The sequence below is a fragment of the Caloenas nicobarica genome, chromosome 2, assembly GCF_036013445.1.
Source record: "Caloenas nicobarica isolate bCalNic1 chromosome 2, bCalNic1.hap1, whole genome shotgun sequence".
In the NCBI taxonomy this organism is placed as follows: domain Eukaryota; kingdom Metazoa; phylum Chordata; class Aves; order Columbiformes; family Columbidae; genus Caloenas; species Caloenas nicobarica.
The window spans coordinates 34,183,529-34,210,044 of record NC_088246.1 but is presented as its reverse complement, the minus strand read 5'-3'; the positions used below and the strand labels follow the sequence as shown (position 1 = coordinate 34,210,044).

Below are 26,516 nucleotides of genomic sequence, written 5' to 3'. Positions count from 1 at the left end.
TCCAAGCCGTGCAGCTCTTTTAAGGGAACTATGAGAGAGAGCAGGGCAGGCTCCCTCAGACAGCATCCAGGCTACTATTGCAACAGAATAACCTGAGGCTTCGGTTTCAGATGGTAGGATGGCATCGCCCAAACTTTGCCCCCTGCCTCACCCACAAGCCAATTTGTTGCAGCAACCACCGGGTGTTAGGAAAGGTTTTGAGTGGGTGGATGGAAATGAAGGTAGCAGGAACATTTGTGCTTTTGTTGTGCCGGGTACCACTGACACCCCGCCCCTGGAGCACAAACCTTCACCACCACTGGCATCTGTGGCAACAGCTTTTGAAAATACTCTCCAAATCAACCTTAGGCAGTTTGGAAAACCACGACTAGTTTTTGCATATAAGTTTAAAGTACATTTCTGGGGTTTGTTAAGAGAATATGAAATATTAAAACCTGGGTTCAAGTTAAGGCAATTCAGTATCTGTAGCTCTTTGTAGATACCTTTGAGAGAAGTGTTTTGTTCTGGGCACCATTCACGTAGCAATTGTGCCTGTACTCATACAGCTATTAGAAACTGAAACAGAATATATCAAAGCACTAAAAATAGTGATGGAATATGCCAATGAGTTAATAGTCAGGGACACAGCTCCTGGACAAGCGTGACCACAAGTAAATCTTGTATTTGTTGTTTTCTTCTATACCTTCTGAGATGGTGATTTGCCCTGCACAGCAGAACAGATCTTGGCTTTTCTTTTTCACTTACTAGAGGATTTGCAGAGCAGGAAAAGGGGATTACAATTCCTCTCAGCAGAAAGTAATCCTTTTAAGTTAGGTATGTCAGCGTTCATTGAGAAGTGTGGGAAAGTGTGTGCTACTCAAAATGCTTGACAGGTCTCAGAGAAACGTGGTGGCAGGAAGATGGGAGCAAAGCCCCCAGTCATGATTACAATGGCCACCAAATCAGGGACTGTTGGAGGTAGCAGTGAAAACAGAGCTCAGGAGTGAGGACTGATTTTAATGTTTATGCACCTCAGTAAATTCATAGCACTCGAGTCCAGAATTATGATCTAGAGTGGTATTTGTTCATTCAAAATTAATGGCAAACACATTTTGCATTTGCAACGCTGCTTCAGAGAGATGGTGGTGGTGTCCTGCAATTTTGCTGTGCATTGACACTTTAGCAAGACAATCCACATAAAACGATGGATCTGCTATACCTGATACATATTCTGAGCAGCTCACACTTGCTTCAGTACAAATTGTTCTCTTCAGAAAGTTACAGTCTGATTATAATGGTCACACCAAGCCCAAGACACAACTTCTTGTTGTTATGAGCTTCATGGTACAGTTTAGGAGCCCGAAGACCTGGACTGACATTATCAGCAACGCTCTCATGGGATGACCAGCAAGGTTAGAAACTATTCTGGACCCAGTTGTTGCAAAATAATTCAGGCTTAATATATAAGGTTGAAGTTGAAGAGTACTCAGAGTCCAGCTGGACCTAATCTGAGCAGCTGATGAGATCCTACTGACAACGCAATAACAAAAAAACCTATTGGGAATTAGAAAAACAAACTTCTGAGTAATATGAGAAGAGGTAAGGCAAACGGGCAGGAATTCAGCAATGGAAAATCCACACTGAGAAGTATTTGAGATACAGCTGTGGACAAATTAAACTCACAAAATTTAAAAATCCCACACTTCTAATAGAGCAACATAAAAAGCAATAGCTGACATAAAGGCCTTGAAAATGCTGGGAAGGAGAATGATCGTGAAAGTACAAAATGAAGTGGAAAGTTAACAGAAAAAAGAGAAACAAAGCAACAAATTGCATAAAATAGCACAAGATATTATCAGGCCATTCATAATGTATTTGTAGCAGCATAATAGCTGCACTTCTCTATTGTAACGGAAGGCGATTTTATTCACTCTAATTTAGCACAGGACAGTCAACACAGTCATTTCAAATCTGTTGTTCGCAATCCAAGATAGCATCTTGACAGTTTTAACAAAGTGCTTCACAACATAGACTGCTGGGGACAAGTGAAAGAAACAAACCCAGGGCCAGCAGTGGAATACGTAAAATACGTGTCTTTCAGGAACATACTGCGCAAGAGCTCTTTACTCTTTCTTATTTTAGGAAGTCCACATTTCAGTTTTGCTGATATTATACATAATTCCTGCATTTGTCTGCTGCTGAATTCCGTCCTCCCCACCTCACCCTCAAAGCTTCTTATTTCTGCATCCTGAGTGACAACCCCAGGTGCCTCCATAGAAGATATTGCAATGCAAACCAGTATTTTAATGGCCTGCTTTGGCAAAATGGTTCTTTGTTTGCATGTAACTACTCTCCTCACATTCACTTCTAACAAATACTCTCCATATGGCTGGAATATAAAGGCTTGGAAGTACTTAAATGGGCAGTCCGCCACGTGTTACACTGAGGATCAGATATCACGGCACATGGAGAGGCTCTTCTTCCACATTTTAGAATGGCCGTCTCATTTGTCCTTCACTTTCCTACAAAAACATTACTGTTCTCCGACTTTTATTTTAAGTCAATATTTACAGTACAGTATTTAAAATACCCAGTCAGGCCTGGGAACTCATTGTAGTAGGCAGACTGCACAATGCATTTTGGAGCTCTCCCCTAAATGAAAACCTACATATAATATTTAGTTTGATAGCATCCAGAAAGTATTAAGATAGTCAAAACAATCTGAAATTCTTTTTAGCATGGCAATTCACAATTGGGTTTGAAGGCAAGTTACAGACAAACACAATTCGTTTATCAGATTTGCTTTTATCAATGGAAAAACTATAAAGATGGTGATGATGGGTTTATTTCAGCCAGATCACATGGGCAAGTGAATTTTTTGCTGTCCTGGTCCAACTATCCAGACTAGAGGACTTGTGGAAGCCCACCCACATGTTGCTAGACAGAAACCTGGGTGTGGGGCATGCCCCCAGACATCACCCTGGCATCCCCCGGTTCAGACATAGCTATTGAGTGTTCTGTTTCCTCAAATCCCAGAGAGAGAATGGTAAAGACACACATTTATTCTCTAGCACTGCAAACACTGGAAGTACTTCACTGCCATCCCCAAGAGGGCTCATTACCTGTGAGCTGCCTGCAGAGGCCACCCAGTTGAGATAAACGATGAGTGGTTGGCGACAGCCCCATCTGAGGAGGCGTCTGCCTGCAGTACTGCCAAGATTGAGGATGCTCCTCAGGCTCACCAAGGGAGAAATGTTCAGATGCAAGAATGGGAGAAGAGAACTTTATAAAATATGCCCTAAGCACATCATTTGGTTACCAAAGCTGCAGCAGGAAAACACCGACTCAACAGGTTTCTGCTGCACCTGCTCCACATCGCGTTGCACGAGTGAAGATTCCCGGTGTCAGTGGGACCGGGAAAAGCAGCACATGGGCCTCCACCTCACCCGATCTGCCATCTTTGGGAGGACAGCTCTGCTCAAAGGGCTGCTTTTCTCACTGAACTACTGAGTAGTCACAAGAGAAAGTGCCTAATTAGTCCCACTTGCTTTGATTAATAAAGGGAGACGTAAAATGTTGTAAGTTTTTAATAAAAAATAAACCTCTTAATTGAGGAACAGAGGTTATTCAGAGAAAAGTAGGCAAGTAGTTTCCATGTCTTTGTGTTCATTTCTCTTCCTGCCAGCTGAAGAGTGGAAGAATATAATAAAATGGGAAATTTCTTGTTGGAAAAAGTGCTTTAAAATTGATATATTCCAAATTTTCCAATTTGCTTTCTCTAATTTGATTTATTTTCCATCATTTGTGACATTTTGAAATTTGAATTCTTGACTTGCTGTTGAAAGAAACCAGCTCTGCTTCCCATCACTTTCACCTTCAGATTTCTTTTGCAGAGTTAAGGGCAGTGGACTCGGGAAGCTGGGGAACACGCATGATGACTAATTGTTAGAAGTTATGGTGACATTATGTACTCTAATAAGGAATATACTGAAGATAATGAGTAAAAAGATTTAAAGCAGTGGACATATATCCTTGACTGTCAGCATCCTTATGTAAACTAACTTGTTAAGTCAGCAAAGTTCCACTGACTGGTGTCCTGAAGGTGAAGTAGCTAATTATAATATGAACACCATACGTCTACTCTAGAAGTCACTCGCACCCAAAGAAGACCCCTACCTACTGAACACACACAATGAATTTTTAAGACACTATCTTTAAATGAAGGTGAGAAGACTCTTAGCCAATGAGGTAGGTAGGAACATTTATGTGTGGGAATAGGTAGGAATGTTTACGTGTTAGGAAGGAGGGGTTCAATACAAGCCAATGTATAAATAACTGAAGTCTTGGAAAACGAGGTGCGCTACATGAAATAAATAAATACGTCGGCTCTGCGTGTAAGATTGGCTTATTGTACGCAAGGTACCGGACCCCGCTGTAGGCCAACACTCACACAAAGTATTTACAGATACATCATCTCCATTCCTCTGATTTTTTTAGAGCTTTCCAAATGCCTTACACTTCAAACCTGCAGAAGTGAACACTTTAAGTTATTTGGAGGATGAAAGCGTATTGCCCCACGCAGGACCGCTCCTTTCAGAGCAACAGCTGCTGCCGTGCGGGGGGTGCGTGGGGAAGAAGGGAAGACGCCGGGTGCCAGCGGGGAGCACCCGCCCGAGCACCGGGAGCTCGGCAGCTGTACCCGCACGCCTGCCACCCCTCCCCAGCCAGCCCCCACGGGCTGCCCCGTCCCCAGCCCGCCTTTCCCGCCGCCGCCGGCCGGCTCCACCCCGCCACCGCCCCCCGCTCCTCCCTCCTCCTCCTCCTCCTCCTCCTCCCGCGGCAGCCATGGTGCGGCGCGGCCGGCGGCGGCGGCGGCGGGCGGCAGCGGGCCCGGCGACGAGCCGCGGCAAGGTGAGGCGGCCCGCCGGGTCGGGGCACGGCCGGGCCGCGGGGAAATAGCGCCGGCCCGGCTGCTTTCCGCCGTCCCGGCGCGGCGGCGGTCTTTGTCCGCTCCCCGCGGGACCGGGGGAGTGGGCCCGGGGGGGCGGAAGAGCCGCCCGCCGCTGTCGGCGGCACCGGGACCGGCGCTTCCGCCGCCCGCGCCGCGGCGCGCGCCCGGCACGCGCGGTCCCGGTGAGCGCGGGGGCCGCGGTCCCGCCGGGCGCCCTCCACGTGGCGCGGGGACGCCGGGGTTGCAGAGCGCCGGGAAAGGGGCGGGTGGAGCCCGCCTCCGGGTCGGCCGGTGCGGGGGAAGCTCCAGCCGTGCTGAGTCCTGCAGCGTCCCTCGTAAAGGCTGGCCGAGGAGCTTTGTTAATGAATGACTTTCTGTAAGCCCGGGGATGCTGCTTTTGAAACACCGATTTTTTTTTTTTTTTTTTTTAATTCTGCCCTCTTTTGTTGAAATGCCGGCGATGCCACAAACACATATTTGAGTTTGAGTCGCGTGAATACATGTGAGTATTTATAAGGCTGGAGGCTTAGGGACAAACGCAGACATGCGCGCTTGGGTGCGTCACGCTGCTTGCGTGGTGCGCATCTTGAGTGGTGGTATGGTGAGTCTCCCGGGTGGTGAGGGGGATGCAGGGAGGGAAGAGAAGGTCAGCGTCCCGGTCAGCTCTTGCTGATGGAAGGTTAGGGCTTTACATGCCTTTCTGTGGAACAGGAGGGTTGTAGAAACACTGAAGCGTTTGTTAGGACATCCATCGTCTCAGGGACTTGGTAAACCTTCCACCTCTGTCAGGCTCTCTTGGCGGAGTGGAGATGAGGGCACTGTAAAACATTTGGGAGAAACCTGATTGACACGGTACAATAGAAGCGAATGTCACACACTTCTCACCTCTGGTGCTGTAGCAAGAGGCTCTTTCTGTCTGCGAGTCACCTGTCTGCTGCACGGCTAACAGCATGTATGTACATCCTGTTTCGTTTAAGGCCCAGCAAAGAGGAGAAGGACACAATCTGTTCCCAGCGCTCTCCTGCTTCTCGTGGGAGCTTGGTTTTGGCTGAGCAAGGCCTTCCGCTGGCTCGCGCTCCTCCTGGCGACGTGCAGTGGGTTCAGTTCTGGCCAAGCCAGAAGGACGTACTGGTGGAGGTTTCCTTGTCTCTGAAGTCACGGGTCATCTGCCGAGTGGTAAATTAGCTTGTTAGTGAGTACGTGTCCCCGCTGGAAACAATCACCAAGGAAGTCAGCGGTACAAAACTGTTCTGGATCGCGAGACCTGCGGTTCCATTTGCCATCCCAGGGTCTAATTTAACAGGTCCTCGCACAGCGGTTTCAGTACACGGAGTTTGTTAAAGGGGTGCTGGCTGACAAAGCTTTCACACCCAAAAAGCCTGGACGCTGGCAGTCCAGGCATGAAGAGGGGATGTGTTCCATGCCTGCGACATGGTACAAAAGTGTTTGCCTTGGAACGCTGGGGCTTGGTAGACAATTGGACACCACCACAAATGAAAGAGATGCTCTCGAATTGTGCAGAATTAATTCAGAAATAGCTCTTCCTACTGTTTTGATCGGCGAGAGATCAGGTATAACAAAAGAAGAAATAGCAGCAGTTGATACAGGGCTTGGACTGAGTTCCTAAGCTGGCATGCTGGTATTCACGTTATTATCAGTTTTTGAAAAACGGGAGAGTTTCCAGGTAGATGTTGCCTTCAAAAGGTAACATTTTAAATGACTCGCCATGTGATTTATGATAGTAGAGTATTCTTTATTTTAGAATGGAGTAGCTTGGTGGGTGTTAGCCTATTTAATTATCAGTTTAAATAAAGCAATGTAGCAATCATACACTACTGTTCTGAAAATAGCTGAATTTACTAACATTTAATGGTGTGCTTGGGTTTAGCAGTAGGTTGTCTGGAGTAAAAATTACCATAACTTTTTGTGGGGACAGGGGGAACCACCCTGAAAGTCCCAGGAGCTGTTGTTGTGATGGATTTACAGGCTCAGGCATAACCCATCTTCACCTCCGTTGGAATCAAAGTATCCCTGTGAGGACAGTAAACCTGTGTGATGACTGCTCATTTTACCACTTGTTCCTTCTTTTCTCCGAACATTCATTTGCCTTTCATCCTGGTGCCACTTGTGCCAGGAATATACCTCACGGTCCAGGTTTTGGATTTTTGTGCTCTGGTGCTGTCGAGAAATTGCAGACATCGTCTGGGATCTTCCTTGCCTTCCTAGATGTCATTGTTGTCCTTGAGTCTCAGACTGTTTGGATGCTGTCGACAGTCCCGTTGACTGTGCATTTGGTTGTGTGGTTCTTCTGCACCATAATACGTGACTTCGCTTGTCTTTGCCTTCCACGTCTTTCACGTGTTTGTATGATGTTCAAAATTAAGCTTTCACACAACGCTGTTCGCCTTTATGATTGCAGTGGAAAGACCAAGATCTTGACTTCTAAATAGTTTTGGGTTTTTGGTTTGGCACCTATCGGCATTCTGGCTGGGGCCCTCTATTCTTGTAGCGCTGCCCATAATTGTCAGGCTTGGAGTGCTTCCCTGTTTGGTTGTTATTTTGGGGCTACGAGCCAAATCCAGTGCTTTTAACCCTTGGGTGGGGTGGCTTGGCCTTGCCTCTGTTCTGAGCCCGGGACAAGTCAAGAGGTTTTGCAGTGCATATTGAAGGTGTGACTTCGCACAAGTTGGGTTTGTGACAGTACGTGTTTGAGATTAAACGGGGATTATTTCACTTTGTCTGAGTTTTAGTGTTACCAAAATGGTCTGTCCTCTGCTTCAAGTAGGAATGCCCACACATTGTGCGAACTTGAATGAGGGGAACACAGCCCAACTGGTTTTTTTCATGGTGGGAGCAAAAATAGACAGTTACATCTAGCGGCCTTTCTCACACAGCGTGCTCTCCTGATACATCATTGTCAAAGAAGAATGCGCTAGTGTGACAATTGGCAATGAAAGCAATATGTACAAACACCTCTTCGAAGAATTAAATATGGTTTGCAGTGGCATGGAAATAACTCTGCCTCCCAGCGGAGCTGCGGCTGTGCACGCACACAAGCCTTCCCTCCCCGCAGCCTGCAGAGGGGCAAGTTGCATCGCTTTTGGCTTTGCTGTCAGGAAAGTTGCTTTTTCGCTTGAGACGCGAGAATTCTTCCTGTTGATGTGGAAAGTAAAACGTCTCACCGCAGGCTTTTCTTTTTCTCCTTGCCTAACGCGGCAGATGGGCTTCATGGGGATGGCACTTGGGAAAATGTTTTCACTGGTGGGGGCCTCAGGTGCCTTACTTTTCCCATCGCTTGCATGGTGAGTGCAGGAGCATCACCAAAACAGGTCTGACACCCGTCTCTGTCACCCTTGGCCCTTGGTGGCAGGTCTGCCAGCCCCCAGGAACACACACAGGCTGCCTGCTCCTGGTTCTTTGGGAACCCAACAAACCCGTGTGTGCTCCCGGGGGTACTGGTGGTATTTTGTGGAAGTTAGAGAAGGGAAAACTGAGAGATGGGGGTGTCTTGAACTTTGATCTTTTGTTGGGAAAACATGGTGAGGGTTGGTTATTCTGGCACTTGTGGGATTGTGTGCTGTTTGTAGCGGGGAATGTTTTTGGCTGATTTTGAAAAGTACCTTGTGGGTGTTTTAAACAACTAAGTGTATTTTATGTGCAAAAATAACTGAGCTCAATAGCTATAAAATTTCCTACTAGAAATAAGACTTGGGCTTTTTCAGCAGCTGTGAATTATTTCCAGCTTTTACTAGATTCTCAGTACTTTGCTTGTTGTAGAAAGTATCTTTAAAAGACAGGATTTCTCACATCTCTGCAGCACTTCAGCAGACCATTGTGTCTGAACCTGTGGTCCGTTCACGTTGAAACATTTTCCCTGAGCAAGCTTGAAATGTTCATCACCTCTCTGCCTTCCTGCCTTTTTTAGGGGTCTAGCGGGAAAAAGATCCTCTCTTGAAGATCCTCATCTTTCAAATGTTTAGAATAGGTTAATATTTTGACATTTGTATTTAGGCAAATGTATATTTCTTTTCTTGGTATATGCTACTTTGTTGACAGAGTTAAAATGCTAGGCTCTGATGCTGATTATAAATCGGTTTCCAAATGTATTTTAATTGAAAGTTAAAAATGGAAATGTCAGTGGCTTCCAGGACTGCACAAGAAGTAACAGTGAACCGACCCATCACAGCAGAGGTGTTTGGTGCAGGCTCGTCTTTGGTGTCTGTCTGCTGTGATTTCAGGTGTAGAAAGACTGGCAATCAGCAGGCTTGGCCACGAGGGTGCTGTTTTTAAACTCCTGGAGGATGCGCACCTTGCATGCGTCAGGTCTCGTCTGTTATTAACCTAAGCCCCTTCGGTGAAATGGGGACTCATCAATGACTGAATGGGATTCTTCGCAGTCAGGCTACGGGGAGCAAGTCACAAATTAAACATCTTTGAAATTCTGCAGCAAGTTACTTAAATCAGTACCTTCGTATTTGGGCATACATAAAGATCAAAAAAGGTCTTCTACTGGGAAAGAATTTTTTTTTCTTTGTTCAAAATCAGTAATTACACCCCCATAACGGCTCCTCTGGTGCAGATGCAGAAGTAATAGACGACGAAGAAGAAATTAGTTAGGCATACAGTAATCACAGCAGTGGCTAACTCAGCTGTACAATAGCACACGAACTAATGCAGTGGCTCCTGGAAGCAATTTATTCATAGCAACGAGGCTCACAGCTCCTTGTACGTTTTTCCTTTAAAATGCATAATGCTTCATTTTTAAGACTGTTCTGTACTGAGTGAATTCCGTCACAGCAACGGAGGTGGATTCTGGCTGTTCGTTGTAAGAGGTGGTGGGGAGGGAATATCCGAAGGGGTTCAAACGTGGACAGCAGGACTCCTGCAGCAGCAGGGCGCTGGGCTGGGCGTTGTGTGCCCCCAAGGGTCAGTTGTTCAGAGGTCACCTCTGCTCTTGCTCGAGCAACAGTAAATCAGTTTTCCACCAGTTTGCATCAGCTTTGGCGGAGCAAGAGCAAAATTAAGCCCACGCAGGCCTGTTACTGTAGCCTATTTCAGAGAGTGAAGCTTTGGTCGAGGTGCTGCTTGCTCTTTTAATGGGAGTGGAATTTTGTCAGCAAGGTTATTTTTGGAGAATGAGTCTCCTTTGGGCCATTTGCCTTGGTACAAAACAAACAAACAAAACCAAAACCAAAACCAAACCAAAACAAAAGACAAAATAATAATAAAAAATAGTGATAAGGGGCCCTATATGAGTAACCTTGGTTGTCTATGACAGTGGACAAGGCAAGCTGCTCTCTGTTCTGGAGTTCATCTTGGAGATGTTCTCTTGAATGTTCCAGAGACCTTCTCCTTTGGATGGGGAGCTGGTCCCTCTCACCAGGCAGCTGTTGATCCTGTGTTCCTGAGAGTTAGTGAGAGGAGTGAGAAATCCTGGGGATGTAGAAGGTAAATGTCTGAGTGCTAGTGAGTGATACGGACACATTTCTCCCCAAGCATTTCTGTGAATGTCAGAATGGTTTTGCAGATGATATTGAGATGCGTAAAATTCTGTTCTGAAACTTGGCAAAATGCTTTCTGCCTCAGTTTTTAAAGCTGGATCTGTTCATCCCATCCTTCCACACACCAAATCCTAAAGCAGCCTAGGTGGGAGCTGTCTGAAGTCTTCCTTTCTGGCCCGTTACGTGGGCAGGCATAGCCGAAGTGCTTGGTGAAGTACGTGGCCGGCGGAATGGCTGGATGTTGTGGTACAAATCTCCTTCCGTGCTGGGACCGGACTTGTAGAACTCTAAAGTTGTGATCTTGGTCACTTCAGAAAGTGCGGCTGACTGTCCTTGGCAGTGTTTCTTCCTGCAGGCTTCTAGCAGATGAGAAATAGTCTTGGTTAAAGTGAGTTTTCAACTTTCTTACCAAATATTGTGGAAAAAGCCCTGTGGCAGTACTGACAAAGGAGAATGAGTTGCTTTGGGTTTATTTTTGGAGTTAGCCAGGTGTCTGCTAAAATATGCAATGGTACTGTTACCAGATCTATTGGTAAGGTTTCTTTGTGCTTGATTAGCCTTGCATTATATCCGACGGTGCGTTCCTCACCCCTGGGCCATCGTTGCTGTGTAAGAGGAGGAGCGGTGATGGGTTTCACTACGGATAAAGGGTGCCCTGAGCACATGCTTGCAAAGATGAGGCGCACACACACATATTTTTTTTGTCTGAGAAACACCGTTCCGTGGAGTTAAACACCCTGCGTGTTGCATCCCCTCCCTAGCCACAGGTCTGGAGTCTCTATTTAGGGATTAAAACAATCTGTACAGTATTTTCCTGGAGTTTAGCTAAATGAGGTACAGTTTAGGCATAGCATATTTTGTGATACAGATTTGTACTTGCATAGGAGCATAAAAATAAGTTGTACTCTTGCCAAGTTGAATTTTCCTATTAAGTCGGCGTGTCTGACTTGTATCTTCTGTCTCCTTTTGAATCAGAAACAGATACCCCAGGACGTGGCTGACATTTTTAATGCCCCCAGTGACAAAGAAGATTTTATTGGGTTCCAAGATGATGCTTCCAAACAGAGGTCGTTGTCAGAAGACAGCTATGCTTGTTTTGATCACCTGGATTCAGAAAAAAAGGTAGGAATGGATTGCCGTGGCCCAGTTACGCTCTTTAGGTGCAGTATTACTCTGAGCCTGTGTCAAGGCTTCATGAGCCATAACTTGCAGCAAACCCCATAATCTGCAGTCCCTGTATTAAAAAGAAATGTAAACAAACTTGCTGTCCTTCTTGGGGTATAATGATTGCTTTTAAAACTCTTTTATAATATAAAAAGGGAAATGTGTTTCATTAGAAGGTGAGCTTAAGTGAAGTAGGTAAGTGTAGCAAACAGAAAAGAGAGAATTACCATCCTGGGCTGGTGTGCTCTGGATACATAAGGCAGTGGAAATACATGATAATAGATGGGCATTTGTGAGTATGCAGACTTCAAGGTATTTCTTCCAGAAATGTATCTCAGTGTTGTTTCTGCATTAATTTATGTCAGTGCCGTATCGGCACTAAAATCGTGTTTTGGTGGTGGTGACCCACAGAAACCATCAGCTCCTGCTGCAGTCGTGCAACTTGCTGGTTCTCTGCTCTCTTAATGGTGAAGTAGCTTGGATCAGCATAGCAATTTGATATTTTTCAATCTCTGATTTGTTAGCTGGCAGTACCAGCTGAATTCACAAGAAAGGAAGAGAACTGGTGTGCTGTCTTGGCTGCCAGAAAATTTAGTTTTTAGTCTTTTAGAAGCTTATAATTATATAAATTGGTAGATATGGGCTAATGTGCTAAAAGATACCTTTGTCAGCTGTGCTGTCGAAAAGGTCCCTCTGTTCCATTAATAACAAAATTGAAAATGCCGCCCCCCCCCCCCCCCCCTTTTTTTTTCTTTTCCTAGTTCATCAGGTCAGTACCTGGTTAAGAGGTGCTGAGGAAAAGGAAGATAACTAGTGTTAGCAAAGGAAACAGACAGGATGAGGCTTGTACGAGTACGTGCTGTTTCTGAGCCTTTGTAGGCGAATGGCCTCAGGAGAGCACAGAAGCCATTTGGGGGTAGAGCCACGATCTGTGCTATGGAGAAAGATGGTGGCTAAAACGTAGTGAAATATACTGGCCTCTGAATTGCTTCATGATCTTGTTGCTAGACAGTGGTCCTGATAACTTCAGAAAACCAGGAGGTAGCTTGCTCTTGTGTTTGTGACTTTGTGTGGAGCATGAAGAAGGATCAACGAGGAGAGGTGGTGGTGATGGTGGTGGTGGAGCCTTGTGCGGGAGGGAGCCTGAGCTGCTGCTGCCTGCCTGGGGACTGCAGGCACCTTGCTTTGCTTCTCTCTGCCTTGGTTTCCCAACCCGTGAGATGGAGGTGATGATAATGATCTTTGCTGCCAGACATTTTTAAATCCCCTGATGAAAAGCGCTGTGGCTGAGCTAGGTACTGTTAATTGTACCTTACTGGGAATCCCAGTGAGACTTGTTCCAAATTTACAGCTGGCACTGCAGCCTTCCTCACCATTTCTGTGTTTCCCTTGGGCTGCGAATTATTTTAAATCTCCATCAGTATTGAGTTTAACTCCTTTACGACTAAATGGCACAATAAAAACATGTTGGTTTTTTTTTTTTTTTGAATCCCGAGTTCCATCCATTTATGATGCCAAACACCACTATCACTGAGAAAGACCATAGGCCCTTGTTGTGCAGGAAACGAAAAAGTTTCGGTGTGAAGAGCAAAATGATGGGAAGTTCAGAAAAAATTGTAGTTGCTGGGAGAGGAGGCAAGTCCGCTGCCCTGCCGGGGTGGTGAATGGGATGTCAGTGCATCAGGTGTTCTCTTGGATGCTGATGCGCAAATAAATACATTAACAAGTAGCGATCTCTGCGTGTCTGCTTTTCCTCATGGCTTTGTGCAATCCTATTCCCCAAATCTCTGCACTTCTGCTTTCAGCTGCTTCTCCTGTAGGTATCCCTCATGCGTCTTTTAGCTTGTGAGACCTTTCTTCGTAGGTGTAACAGCATAGCTCTAGGTGTGCTATTTTTAGTCACTTCAGCTAACGGCTTATTTCCCCCCTTCCCCCCAGCCTTCATTGTTGAATTTCATGAAAACACAGAACGCATAAAAACTTCAGCTTCCCTCCAAGACATGCAATTTAACTTCAAAGTAACTTCCCTATTGTGTTTGTTCCTTTCTCAAGCAGCTGCACTGCAGCTATCAACAAAAGAATAATGTAATTTTGCTCAGAGAAAACTCATTCCAATTACCCATAATAATTTGTAGGAGATGTTTAAGTGTAAAGAAACAGCATATGCAGTAGCTCCCCGCTCCCTTTCCCCTGTAAGTTTTTCCACTCATCTATTGTATCTGTTTTTCACTAGATATTATCTTAACGTAAAGAAGTGTGTAATTAAAGTCAGGGAAGGGAGGGAATTGAAAGGAAGAATAAAGATATTTAGCAAGTGCATCGTATGAAAGGTCATTTTTGTATCTTGCGTGGGAGGAAGAAATAGCAGAGGAAAACTGGGGAAACAAACTTAAGTGAGTGTTGCTGACTTTCAAGAGGCAAGTGCGATGTGGACATGGGTTATATTCTTACCATGAACAAGCCTTTCAGGAGACTAACAGGGACAAGTGGACAGATGGTCTTCTGCTAAGTCTGACTGGAAGTATGGAAATATATTTCTGATTTAGTAAATGCATTGTGTTTAATTGGTATGTAATGTGCATATCATGAAGAGAGTTTTAATGAGATCTTAGTGTGTTTTTCATGGCCTGACTTTTTTACTTAGAATCATAGAATCATTTAGGCTGGAAAAAGCTTCTCAGGTCATCAAATCCAACTGTTAACCTAACACTGCCACGTCCACCACTAAACCGTGTCTCTAAGTGCCACATCTACCTGTCTTTAAAACACCTCCAGGGATGGTGACTCCACCACTTCCTGCCTGTTCCAATGCCTGACAACCCTTTCCGTGAAGAAATTTTTCCTAATGTCCAACCTAAACCTCCCCTGGTGCAACTTGAGGCTGTTTCATCCTATCACTTGCTACTCAGGAGAAGAGCCCAACACTCTCCACACTACAACCTTCTTTCAGGTAGCTGTAGACAGTGATAAGGTGTCCCCTCAGCCTGCTTTTCTCCAGGCTAAACAGCCTCAGTTCCCCTAACCTCTCCTCATAGGACTTGTTCTCTAGATCCTTCACCAGCTTTGTCGCTCGTCTTTGGACTTCCAAGTCTGCAGACAGAAATTTGGGATCTGTGTATCCTAGAACACATTTGAATGATAAACTGCACCACTAAAACAGAGAGAGTCAAGCATTTGGAAGGTGGGGGGATGTTAGTCAGGCTGTTCAAAGCTCTGTGGTTTCGTGTTGGTATCTGTCACTACAGTGATGCTGTAACAGTGTGAGAAGGAGCAGACTCCATCTCCAGGAGCATTGAGTGCTGCTGCAGGAAGCGCGGAGGAGAGTGTTGTTTCTACTGCTAAGTGAAAAAAAGGAGTGCTCTTTCTTACTGTGGCTGTAGTTTGTATTTTCTTCAATACAAAGCCGTTCAAGGCCTGCTTTTTTACATCCAGAAGAAAACATACACAACAACATGGTAATTTACACATAAGAAAACTGATAGTTTACTTTTATTGGGTAGTAGTGAAGAAGAGGAGGAAGAGGTAAAGAAGAAAGTTTCCCCCACAAGCAGCTCAGTTAAAGCCTTGTGCTTAAAATGAGGAAAAAAAAATCCTGCTGAGTTAAGTAACTTAATGCTGAAACTCTTCTGGTTTGGGGTTTTTTTTTTTTGCCTGCAAAGTGTGTTCACAGTACATGCTACCTAGTTGGTACCTGCTTGAACCTCAGAACATGTTTATTGTGAGCGTGTGACTACTCGGTATCTGACTCTTTCTCACAGCTACTGGCTGATATTTTTACAGGGCGTTCGATTTCAGTCCAGATACCTCACTGAAGAACTGCGGAGGATTTTCACTGAAGACACTGATTCTGAAACGGAAGCGTTTGAAGGCTTCACTCCAAGCGAGGTGGATGTGAACAAGAAAGGAGTTCTGGTAAAGGCAGTCACCCACGCATGAATGTATAGGTTGACTTTATTTTTCTCTGTCTTTTCTGTGCAAACCTCATATTCTAGTAGGTTTCTGATACACTGCGATGTTCATTCTTCATGCTGAAGAAAAATATGTATTGTATTGAAAGAGGAAAAAAAGCTTTATTTAATGTAATATCCCATGTTAGAAATGAGAACTTGTAGACTGATTGTGCTGGGCAAGATTGTTCCTCTGAAGACAGCCTTGTCTGTATCTCAGACAATATTAATACGTAGATTTTGTGTTGGTCTCTGCACAGGGAGAAGTTATGTACTGTGAACTTTTAAAAATTTGTTGATTTAGGTGAATTTATGACAGTGCATTCAAGTGGTGAGACTGCTGTCTAAAATTAGTAGTTTAAAAACTACCTTTCCTGAATCACAGCTGATGATGTAACATGGGATTTTTTCCTGCCTGTAGGCGACAGAGTCAGACTTGAGTGATGAAGAACACAATAATTTATTGGGTAGTGAGGAAGACGAGGAGGAAGAGGTGAAGAAGAAAGTTTCCTCCAAGAGAAGGTTTGGCCTTCGTGTTTCCTTTCAGTTTCCTACCAGAAAGTCATCTGAGAAAAAAGTGCCTGAACAGGCTTTTTCTAACTTACCTCTAAAGAACAATGAATCCTTCACACCTCTTTCAAAAGAAATAAGCTGCAAGCGATGGGACAAACTAGAGGGCTCTGCTTCAGAATCTGAAGAAGACATTAAAGAAACACAGGAGGAGACTTCCAGTGCTCTGCTTAAGAGAGCCATGAATATTAAAGAAAATAAAGCCATGGTAAGAGTTAAGAGCAGTGCTTTGTTCTCCGACCTTTACATCTGAGTACTTACCCTCAGCACACTTGGATTTTAGGTTCCTGGCTGGTGCTGTGCTGGGACCTCATGGTGGTTTGTGTTTGACCTTTTCTACCTGGGAAAACCCTAGAGGATCATTAGCACTCAGGCATTTACCCCTAAAATAGCCTCACGTAGGACTAGCCTGCACGAGTTTAAAAGCAGAGTTATATGTGGATGTGAACAAAATTACAGATGCCCCAGTTTCAGTCTTATATTCAGAACATGTCAGAAAACCAGCTTGTCCCTTCAGGTGGTTCATGGTGTCATTTGCACAATAGAGTTTCTGGGTTTTTGTTTGTGTCTGAGAGATCTGCTGCAGTTACTGGTTGGAAAGACAGCTAAAACTGCGGAGGATGATAAATGTAATTTTTCAGTTGTGTGGCATGCGATGTTTAGTTGTGCTTTGCTATGTATCTACTGAAAGTGTGTGTGTGTGCACGCACGTGCCCGTGTAGGTGAGGGAAAAGAGACTCCGATCGTTCCTTAATGCTTTTTCCTCTGTTGTCCAAAATGCCACCAGCTCTCTTATTATCACACTGCTGTGCAAACCTGAGTTGATGTTGGATCCTAAGTGACTCCTTTGGTTTTACTATATTGCAGGAGAAGTTATGGCTTTGGGGCTCAAGTACACCTCTTGGATGTGTGGGCCTGCAGCTCCCAAGTGAAAACTTGCTTTAGTTTTGTACCTGTGTTTCTAATCTGTTTTCCTCACTGCTGTTGTGTTGGTCTTCTGCTCTTCCTTCTCACCTTCCACCCTTCCTTCTAGTTCAACCAGTGCGAAATTCTTTAGCATCCTAGTTGTGCTACTGTAATGACATTAAATAGCTCTTAATAAATGTCACTCTGAAGTCCTACCTGAGAAATGCTGCTATCCAGCTTTTGACCTCGTGATTGGTATGGCGGTCCCAGAGACAGCTAGCAGCCTGACTCACCCTTGTTGTTGCTGGCTTTTCAGAAGATAGCCTCATCCTGGCCTTCCAGAACAGATCCATAGTTTTTTTTGGACCTGTCAGTCACTGCTTCTGCTCAAAGGCACCTCCAGGGCATCTCCTACATCGTGCTTCTGATACTGCATACGCCATGGTGTGGGGAACTGCCAGTGGGGCTTAATTGTTTTATGACTTTGCAAATGAGCGTGTACCCGTGTCGCCTTGTGTATCTGCACAAAGCAGTGGGTATTTAGCTGTGGTTGCAGTGTCTGTGAAATCAGCGCAAGCTCTTATGATAGGAAAAGGGATGTTCCTAGTCATTTCTACTAAGGACCACTATAAAATGACAAGCCAAGTTTCCCTGCTGCAGTGTCAGTGTTTAAGGGGACACGGAGCTCCCTGGCAAAAAGCACAGATACATCAGCAGTCACTTAGTAAAACAGTTCACAGGAAACATGTTACAATCCTCTTACTAGAGCTTCAAGGGCTCTTGCTGCCAAAGGCACCCTATCTTCCTTTTCTCCCTCCTGTCATATGAACTCTGAATTTCTCACTGTTGGTCATAGATATCATAACCATGTCGTAATGGGCTTCCTCAGTGCTGCTTTGACAAAATTGGATGTAATTCCAGCTAATTCTAATTGCCAGTAAGAAATAATGGGAGCTGTGAAATTAGTATTGCCTACAAAAGTTTCGTGCATTCAGGGGTAAATGAGCCCCTTTTATGAGCCCCACTTAAATAAAGTGCCTCCAGAAAGGTTTCATGCATTGAAACTTCATGTCTTTAGATATAATTCAGAGTGCATGTAGAGAATGGATGATATGTGTTGCTTATTTGCAAGTTTGCAGTGAATTTTCAATGTGGCATCACTGTTGATTTCAGCTTGCCCAGTTGCTGGCAGAACTGAATTCCATACCTCACCTGTTCCCCATGAAAACGCCCGCGTCGACTCCTTCGGTAAGTTGCCGGTACCGGCTAGAGCTGACAGGTGTTTTTGCTAGACTTAGGATTAATATGTTTCCCAATGAAACACTTTCACCAATTTTGTTCTGGTTTTCTTTGGTTTTGGCCACTTTATTTGTATGGATTTTCTGTTGGTCAGTATTTAAATACCAAGGGTTATATGAGGACATGAAATTTTCTAAGATAATTCATGAAGAAATACGGAGACCAAGGTGAGATGCTACTTTATCGTTTTTGCACGAAAAATACTTTTGAGATGCTAGGCAAATGTCTGTGTATACGGGAATACAGAAGAGTAGTTGCTTTGTGTTTAGATCCTGCTAATTTCCCAATTAATTCCCTCTTGCAGGCTTTTCTTTCAAAATCCACCCTTCCCAGTAGAGCTATGTTGATGAAATTCAACCAGTTCAACATGAACCCAGGATAATAATGAAATTATTTCAACTGGCTTTTCTTGGCTAGGTGCAGAAAACTGTTAACCCCTCTGGGTTCTCTGTAGAGTGATGTTTTTCCACATGTATTATAAGACGAAGAAATTTGAGGAAAAATTCCAGGGCCATGTCTTTGGGAAACCCATATAGAAATGCTGGTGTGCTGCTTGTAAGGTGTAAAGGTGAAGCCAAATTCTAGAGTCTTTGAAAGGCTGGAACCTTGCTAGCTCTAGTTAAATGCTATAGAAACTTAAACATCCTTTGAATACATATGTAAGCCTGCTGCTTTTATTTATTATCTTTACTTGAGGAGGGAGCAGGGCATCAGGAGTATTCTAGTTATCTCTTCTGCTTGGTGTTTGACTTCCAGCCTGTCTCCTTGTGACGTGCCTTTCACTTCTTTTGAAGGAATTAGCTAAAGAATATGGCAGCAAGCAGACTTGCTTCCTACACCTTGCTTATCCTGTCAGATTCAGTAGATACCTTTATGGTGGGTGTCTATGCAGGACTTCTGTTGCATTATTTCAATCATGCAGAAATTAGCAGGTGTGACAATACGAAAAGCAAGTCTTGTGCCTCCTAGTATTTTCCAGATCTGGGAATCTGGAAGTAGGAGAAAAAACTTATTAACGCCCTTTCAATTAAAAAAATACAAAAGAAAATAAACTTGAATTCAGATTATTCCTTGAAGATGTATTAAATTTGTGGGAAAATCTGAACCTTCTGCTGCTGAAGAACAGTGGGAACTAGCTAATACCTTAATATGCCATACAAAAAAATGTTGGTATAGTTCTGTGAAGTTAATTGGAATAGAATTTGACACTGAAAGTGTGGTGTTTTAAAAAGAGCAAAAAAGGTATGGCATGTAGGGAGAACACTTAAGAATGCTAGAAATTGGTGAGATTTGGCTTAAAAATAAGGAGTGGGAGAAGAACAGATTAGTTCATGATAGCACAGATATTTTGAGGTAATTTCTGGTGTTTAACACTACAAACATAACTGAATCACTTTATCTTTCCAGAAACAGAAGAAAACCCCAAGGAGGACATTTTCTGAAGGCCAGATAACACGTCGCATGAACCCAACCAGAAATGCTCGTCCACCAGAGAAATTTGCCTTGGAAAAATTTACTGTTTCGGCTGTCAAATTTGCAGAACACTTCCATAGCTATAGACAACAAAACCTCTTGAAGAAGAGACTCACTCTGGTATTTACCAGACTTGGATATCTCCAGTAGTCAGGGATTAGGAAACACTCATTTAAATTGCTGGCCAACACTTAAGAGCAGAAATCACATCCTGCAGAAACTTAGTGAGATAAGCTGCAGAAGAAGTTGTCTGCAGGCCTTCCTGACTCATCTTCTCCCTGCTAACTGGGCTCTATTTGTGACCTGTGTTGTTAAACATATAACAAATCAGTTTACTTATGGTCTATTATTTATTTATTATCTGAAAATTATTAGAGCCCACAATGTAGAAGGCCTGCGAGTGGCAAGGCAGTGAGGCTGGAGGAGGTGACAAAGCAGATCTTCTCTATCTTCTGGCTCAGGAAAAATCAGTAAAAACCTTTCTCTGGAAATAGCAGAGGGAAGATAGGAGCTAGGTAGCCGAACTGAGAATGAATGAAGGGTATCTGCACCAACAAACTGCTGACGTACTGGCTAGCCATTCAAAAGTTGCAGGTTTTATTCTTCCCCATTTTTTTTTAAATCTGTTTTTTTCCCCTCCTTTAGCTTGTGGTGGTCATTTGCTTTGGTTATATTTACTGTATAGCTTTTTATGAGGAAGACTCTTTAAGTTTGCGTTTGCATGTGCTGGATCCCAGTTCTGCTTGTAGGAGTGAATGCTGGGCATAGTTGAAGCATTATAGAGGGAACTTGGCTATTAAAAAAGGAGTAGCACTGAATGAGAACCTGGGCTGGTAAATGGCTATTTTGAAGACAATAGAGCTCATCTGGGGTGAAGGACAAATGAAACGTTAAGAGTGGTGTAGGGAGAAGGCTAAGAATCAGATAAGACATGTACATGAAGTTTGAAATCTCCTGCGGGGCAGAGTGATGATCCATGATTTGGGGTCAAAGAGAAAGATATTTGGAAGGAAAAAAAAAATAGAGAACTTAATAGTGAGTGGAGGACTGTCTTCAAAATAACAAACAATATAATAAGAAAGGGCAGTGTATGGCAGGACTAACCTAAAACTTCAGTAAAGGGTTTTTTTTGCAGGACATTAGAGGTTGTCATTGAGGAAAGCAATTAGAGCATGCTAAGAGATTGGACAAGCGAAGCACAGGAAGGCAGACGGTTATTGTTCCTGATTTCGAGACGGAAGAAATGGAGTATGAAGAGTTACAGTGGAGGTGTGCAGGGAACACAAAGAAAAGGAGGGAGCAGAAAACCATGTTAGGAATTTGTGGAACCAGAAGTAGCAATGATGGGAAGGAAGAACATAGAAACAATAAATAATAAAAGAAGTAAAGAAAAGATTAGGGAGGAGAGGGAGAGAAAGAGGCGGAGATCATTTGGAAACTCTATTCCTTGTTCTTCCAGTGGTCCGTAAGCCTGTAGTTTGTCCCCCTCTAGACTGCGTATGCATTATAAATGAAAGAATTTGTCACCAAGTGTGGTGGCAGAGTCTTCGGGTCAGCAGACAAAAGGTGTTGAGATGAGTTTGTTCAGCAGGGGGATTGTGGAGTGCGCAAGAGAAGGAGATCATCAAAGTATTCATCTCACCGTCCAGTAGAGGATATTACCGAGGAGGACTTGGACAACATTGCAATCACTGTTAAAGACAAAATCTATGACAAAGTTTTAGTAAGTGGCTGCGTTTTTTTCCATCTAATAATTTGAAACTGAAAGTCTCTTAACAGTTCATGTGGTGTTTGCTGAAATGCGTGCTTTCCTGAAGTTCTGGAGAGTGCAGCGCTGCATTATTATATTACACAAGCACAACTTTGAAAGCTTTGCCAGGCTTCCGTGGGCTTGCCCATGCTGGTTGATAGCTCCACCAACTTTTTGCCTCTGCAAAGAAGTGCTTTCTTGCCATAGAGCTATTAAGTAGAATTTGCTGTAGCTATGACTCACTACTGATAAGACTTGACATCCCTTTTATCTCTCATTCTCACTTAATATAAATGTTGTGGTGGTGCTGGGTGTACCATTACATAATTGCGCTGCTTGTACCCTGTGGAGGCAACATTTCTGTACAGGTTGGGTAGTTTCCAAAGCTCTTGGTGGAACTCCTCCTCCTTTCCTTCACCAGATTTGGCTATTAGTAATTGTCATAAAGGTCTAGATGATCAACTTACTATGTGTTGCATGCTTCATTGTGTTTGCAGAGATGAGTCACAAGGTCATTTTCTGAAAAGTTTTAGCTTTTTCCTAGATAGAGGGAAGGATCAGAACTGCAGCATGAGGTTCATGTAGTTTGAGACAGTGCAACTGAGGCTGGGCGATGTCTCTGTGAAATCCCTATCATCTCTCCAGATAACTATATGATTCATCACAATAACAGAACTTATGGTTATTACTAGGATTTTCATTGCTGACTTTGGTTTGAAGTTTGTCTTTGCTATCAGCAGATATAATATTAGGAAAGTCCAGCAACAAGCATTTAAGGTATCTTTCATACATACATATTTCTCCTCCTTTCCAATTTTAGGGTAGTACTTGCCACCAGTGTCGACAAAAGACAATGGATACGAAGACAATCTGTCGCAACGAGGGCTGTGGAGGAGTAAGGGGGCAGTTCTGTGGACCGTGTCTTCGAAATCGATATGGGGAAGATGTTAAATCAGCCCTGCTTGATCCAGTAAGTATCTGTTCTTGGTCTTGGAAAGAATGTGTAATGAATATGGTTTTGTTAGTAAACTGCGATGAATATATGCTCATGATAACGTGGTGTTCAAAGCTTTTTGCCATGGGAAGGTCTGTAGTACTGTTATGATTGACACTGATCGTGGTGGAACTCAAGTGGAAGGTGCTGGACCTGGGTTACAATCCATCCAGCTTCATGCTTTGAAGCTCCACTTGCTTACCAGATAGTGAAGGGAAAGCAGGAGAGCTTTTAAGAAAAGGAAACTCTCCCCTTTCAGAAAAATGCCAAAATGTACCCTCTCTTTAATGCTCTCAGTAAGGTGGCATACAGAGCAGGTTTCTTGTTTTAGATTCTAATTTTTAAGTAAGTATCAGAAAAAAGGAGAAGAATACCTAAAAGTCTTAGAGTTGTGTCCCTTTTCTCTGTTGTCCCCTGAGGCACTGAGCCAGGAGAGAGCACATGCTGCTGCCAATTCTTTCTGTCCTCAGCTTGTCCTGGGACCTCCTCTCCCCCACCTCTGCTTTAGGGATGGGCTTCTGGGCTCTTCTGAAGGACCATGAAGAACTAATGGCCCAGTGTGGCAATGGCTGCTATACTGTCATGCAGGCTGTTTGCACCTGCACCTCTGTGTCCAGTTGCTGAGCAGCTGGGAGGTGCCTGGCTTTGTGTACACGCTGAGTAATTCGGTCTCAGGAGTAGGGCTATGTCAGCAGGCAGAGCCGGTGAAACTTGTCACAGTGGGTACCCCTTATTTTTTAGGGAGTTTCTTACAGTCAGCTTGACATAGGATGAGTTATCATTAGGCATTACACATGGCTTTAGTCTTTTTTAAATTCATACTGAACAGATCAGAGCGCCTGAGTCTTCAGAATCAGAAGTATTCAAGCAAACAGGGTAGTACTTAATAATTTCTTTAATCCTGCAGAATTTGGAAAGTGTTTAACAAGGTTGGTTGGCTGGCTGGCTGGTTCAGGCTTTCAAAACCTTGCCTTGAGCAATCACACAGTAAGGAAGCCATATACTCTCGTCTGTCTGAGCAACAGGAAGGTGAATACAACCTTACTCATGGCTTGCCTTTATCCCCCTTCCCGTGTTCGCCCCCTTGCAGGCCTGGATCTGTCCTCCTTGTCGGGGGGTGTGCAACTGCAGCCACTGCCGCCGGCAGGACGGGCGCTGTGCCACAGGCATGCTCATCCACTTGGCCAAGTTCTACGGCTACAACAACGTCAAGGAGTACCTGGAGAGGTGAGGGATGTGCCCTGTGGTCGTTGCTTTTTAAAATGTTGTAGCCCCTTAAATAATCATTGACTTCTGTGGCCTGGGGCAGATCCTGGACCTGTGCGAAAGAAGTCTCTTGTATTTGAGATTTCTCCTAGGCTGAAATCGGCTTCATTGAAGTGAGACACGTCTGTGTAAGCAACTCATTTGCTTAAGAAATTGAGGTGCTTTTCCCCATCTGAAATCCGTATTGATTGTTTCAAGGTATAGAAGTGCTGGTTTGGAAGTTGTCATCTTCAGAAATGGAAACGGTCTGTTTATGGGGAACCTGCGTTTCCTTAAAAGCACTAACACTATTTTCTCACATCTTCTAGTTTACAAAAACAACTGGCGGATGACAATTGAGAACACTGAACTCAAGCTGGGCCTGCAGCAGCAGCCTGATATGTTGACAAGTTTTGACTTCAGAAGGTTATTACTGTATTTTATATAAGATAGAATTGTAGAGCATAGTATATGCTTTTCTGTGTTGAGAACTTTTTGATTGATGTGGTCTTATGCAAAAGATCTCTCAGGAAAATGTTTTGGTAGGGAAGTCTACATGCACAGACCTATAGGTTAAGTGAAATGGCACTCTTGAACCTTGAGTGGTTAATTTTTAATAGAGCTACATGACCACATGATGGAGAACTTGGTCAATTTGAGCAATATTTTTATTTATATAATTGTGCAACGTTGCAGAAAGGGTTTTAACAACCACCTGTAAAGCACACCCCATCTTTAAAGAAACAAAAAACCTCTTGTGTTCCAACTTGGCCATAAAGATTGTGTTTTCCAGCTCTTGTTTTCTGAACCTTTTCCTTCTCCTGTAGTTTATGGAACTTGTCCCTGCAAAGAATGGAAGGGTTCTTTCATCTGAATGCCCTTATATTCCAGCCAAAGCTGATGCAACCCAACAGTGGGAAGATGATTTTTTTTTTATTCCAAAGTGCAATTAGTCACTGAAACATGAAAGTGGAAGAGTGTTTTGTAAAAAAAAAAAAAAAAAAAAAAAAAAAATTTAAACATCATCCCAATAAAGAAAAATAACTGCTCACCAGCAGTTTTTGTGATGCACCTGGTTCCTGAACCAACCACCTTACAGCAATCATAACTGATTAACTATTTTAAATCACAAAGTTCAGAATTATTTTTTTAAATACAGTTCATACTTAGATATTTTTTAATATGTACAATCAAGCTTTCAAACAACTTTGTTTAAATGCAACGTTTGTATTGCAGTATGATTATGTTAAAATTACTGTAAGATACATGTTTCATTTTATGAAGAGAATAAAGACTAATGAAGAGGAGCATTTTGTGAGTCAAACTGCACCCAGATGCTGATGTTTCCCATTACTTTCCCATAGCTGGTGTAATGAAGGAGTGCTTGCAGATCAATAATCATTATGTGGTGAAACACATGAACACAACACTGATGGATGAGGAAATAACAACATAGAGCACATGAGTGTTACACTAAGGAATGTGTTTTTGTGAGACAAATCTGCTGCTCCAGCTGACTGTGAAAAATATTTATCTCCTTTTGCTTTAAGTACAAGGCAGGTTGAGAAAACGGCATGGACTAATTAAAGCTTAGTACAAAACTGCCAAGAGTAAGGCTACTCCTGCCAGAACCGAGTTAGTTGGCCTCTCCGAGCTTTTCAGATTTAAAGTCCAAACATAGGTTGGCCCTCTGCTTTTGGTTTTATGAACTGAACGTTTGTATACATTCTTAGTTTCTCTACCATCCACTGGAATAGCCCTTACAAAAATGACTGGCATTGCTGGAGTCAATTCCTTGAGCTAGGCCTTCAGTTATGGTCCCCAGCTGGATGTCCCACCTGGCACCTGTAATAAATGCAGGTACATGGTGTTCTGTAATGCAAGAGCAGAATAATTTGGTTTTAAACAGGGACTGGAAACTACTTACAGTTGGGACTTTGACAGGCACACTCAGTCACAGGCATACTCAAAGTGCTCAGATTTTCTCCTAATTCTCCACTAGTTTATGGTGGAGTATGTTTGTACAGTGAGATGTCAAACAGGTACTTCAGTGTAGTTAAGACAGATGAGTTCTGCGCTGCTGAAGGGCCGTGCGCTTTCTGAAAGCTGCCGGATTTGTTAAGTTTCTTTTGTGTTCTTCTAACATAAACAGCATATAAAATGTTGCAGATGCTTGTGGATTTTTAGGTGTGTTTATACAGAAACAGAAAAGTTTGTATTTGCAAATATCAGCACAAACACAGAAGCACAGCATCTGCAGCTCACAAGGCTCCTAGATGTCTTCCTCATGTCCAGAGCAGGAGTAAACAGTGTTGCCCTTTGACTGACAGATGTTTTTAAGAAATCCTCTGAAGAACTGAGGGTACCTTTTCAAAAAGCAACAGTCAGATGACATGCTCATCATTACTCCGGTCCCTCACCCTGACTTTCCCCTTGGGGCTTACCTGCTGTAGTAGCAACTCCCTTCCAAAAAAAGTTGTTTTCCTTTTATTATATTCGAGTCTAGTGAAGAGGACAAGTAATGATGATGTTTCTCTAATTGCCTGTTGGAGTCGTTCACCTTTCCTTTAATTAGATGCAACTTAGTTGACAGTCTTTCTAAGTTAAAACTGAAATCTCATTTTGACTGCGGGCCTTAATTGTCCTTCCTAAACTAGATGCTTCAGTCTCAGGAGAATAGAATTCCCAATGAGCAAGGTACAGTATTTATCCTCTGAAAGTTGTTAAAAGAGCGATT

The 26,516-nt window shown here is 43.6% G+C and overlaps 2 protein-coding genes across 2 annotated transcripts in view; one reads left to right on the top strand and one right to left on the bottom strand.

The window, feature by feature from the left end:
* Positions 1–4,222: 4,222 nt before the first annotated feature.
* CDCA7L (cell division cycle associated 7 like) lies at positions 4,223–24,799 on the top strand. The gene is given in 12 exon segments (XM_065627907.1): positions 4,223–4,227; positions 4,562–4,679; positions 4,681–4,890; positions 11,407–11,553; positions 15,376–15,507; positions 15,964–16,320; positions 18,192–18,266; positions 19,725–19,910; positions 21,379–21,513; positions 22,361–22,510; positions 23,625–23,761; positions 24,109–24,799. Coding segments are annotated over 12 exon segments (1,683 nt in total). The 3' UTR covers positions 24,140–24,799.
* A 570-nt stretch (positions 24,800–25,369) lies between these two features.
* DNAH11 (dynein axonemal heavy chain 11) overlaps positions 25,370–26,516 on the bottom strand; it is a 135,374-nt gene continuing 134,227 nt past the window's right edge. Inside the window, 2 exon segments of the mRNA XM_065627906.1 lie at positions 25,370–25,585; positions 25,587–25,624. Of these exon segments, the coding sequence (XP_065483978.1) occupies positions 25,370–25,585; positions 25,587–25,624 (254 nt within the window).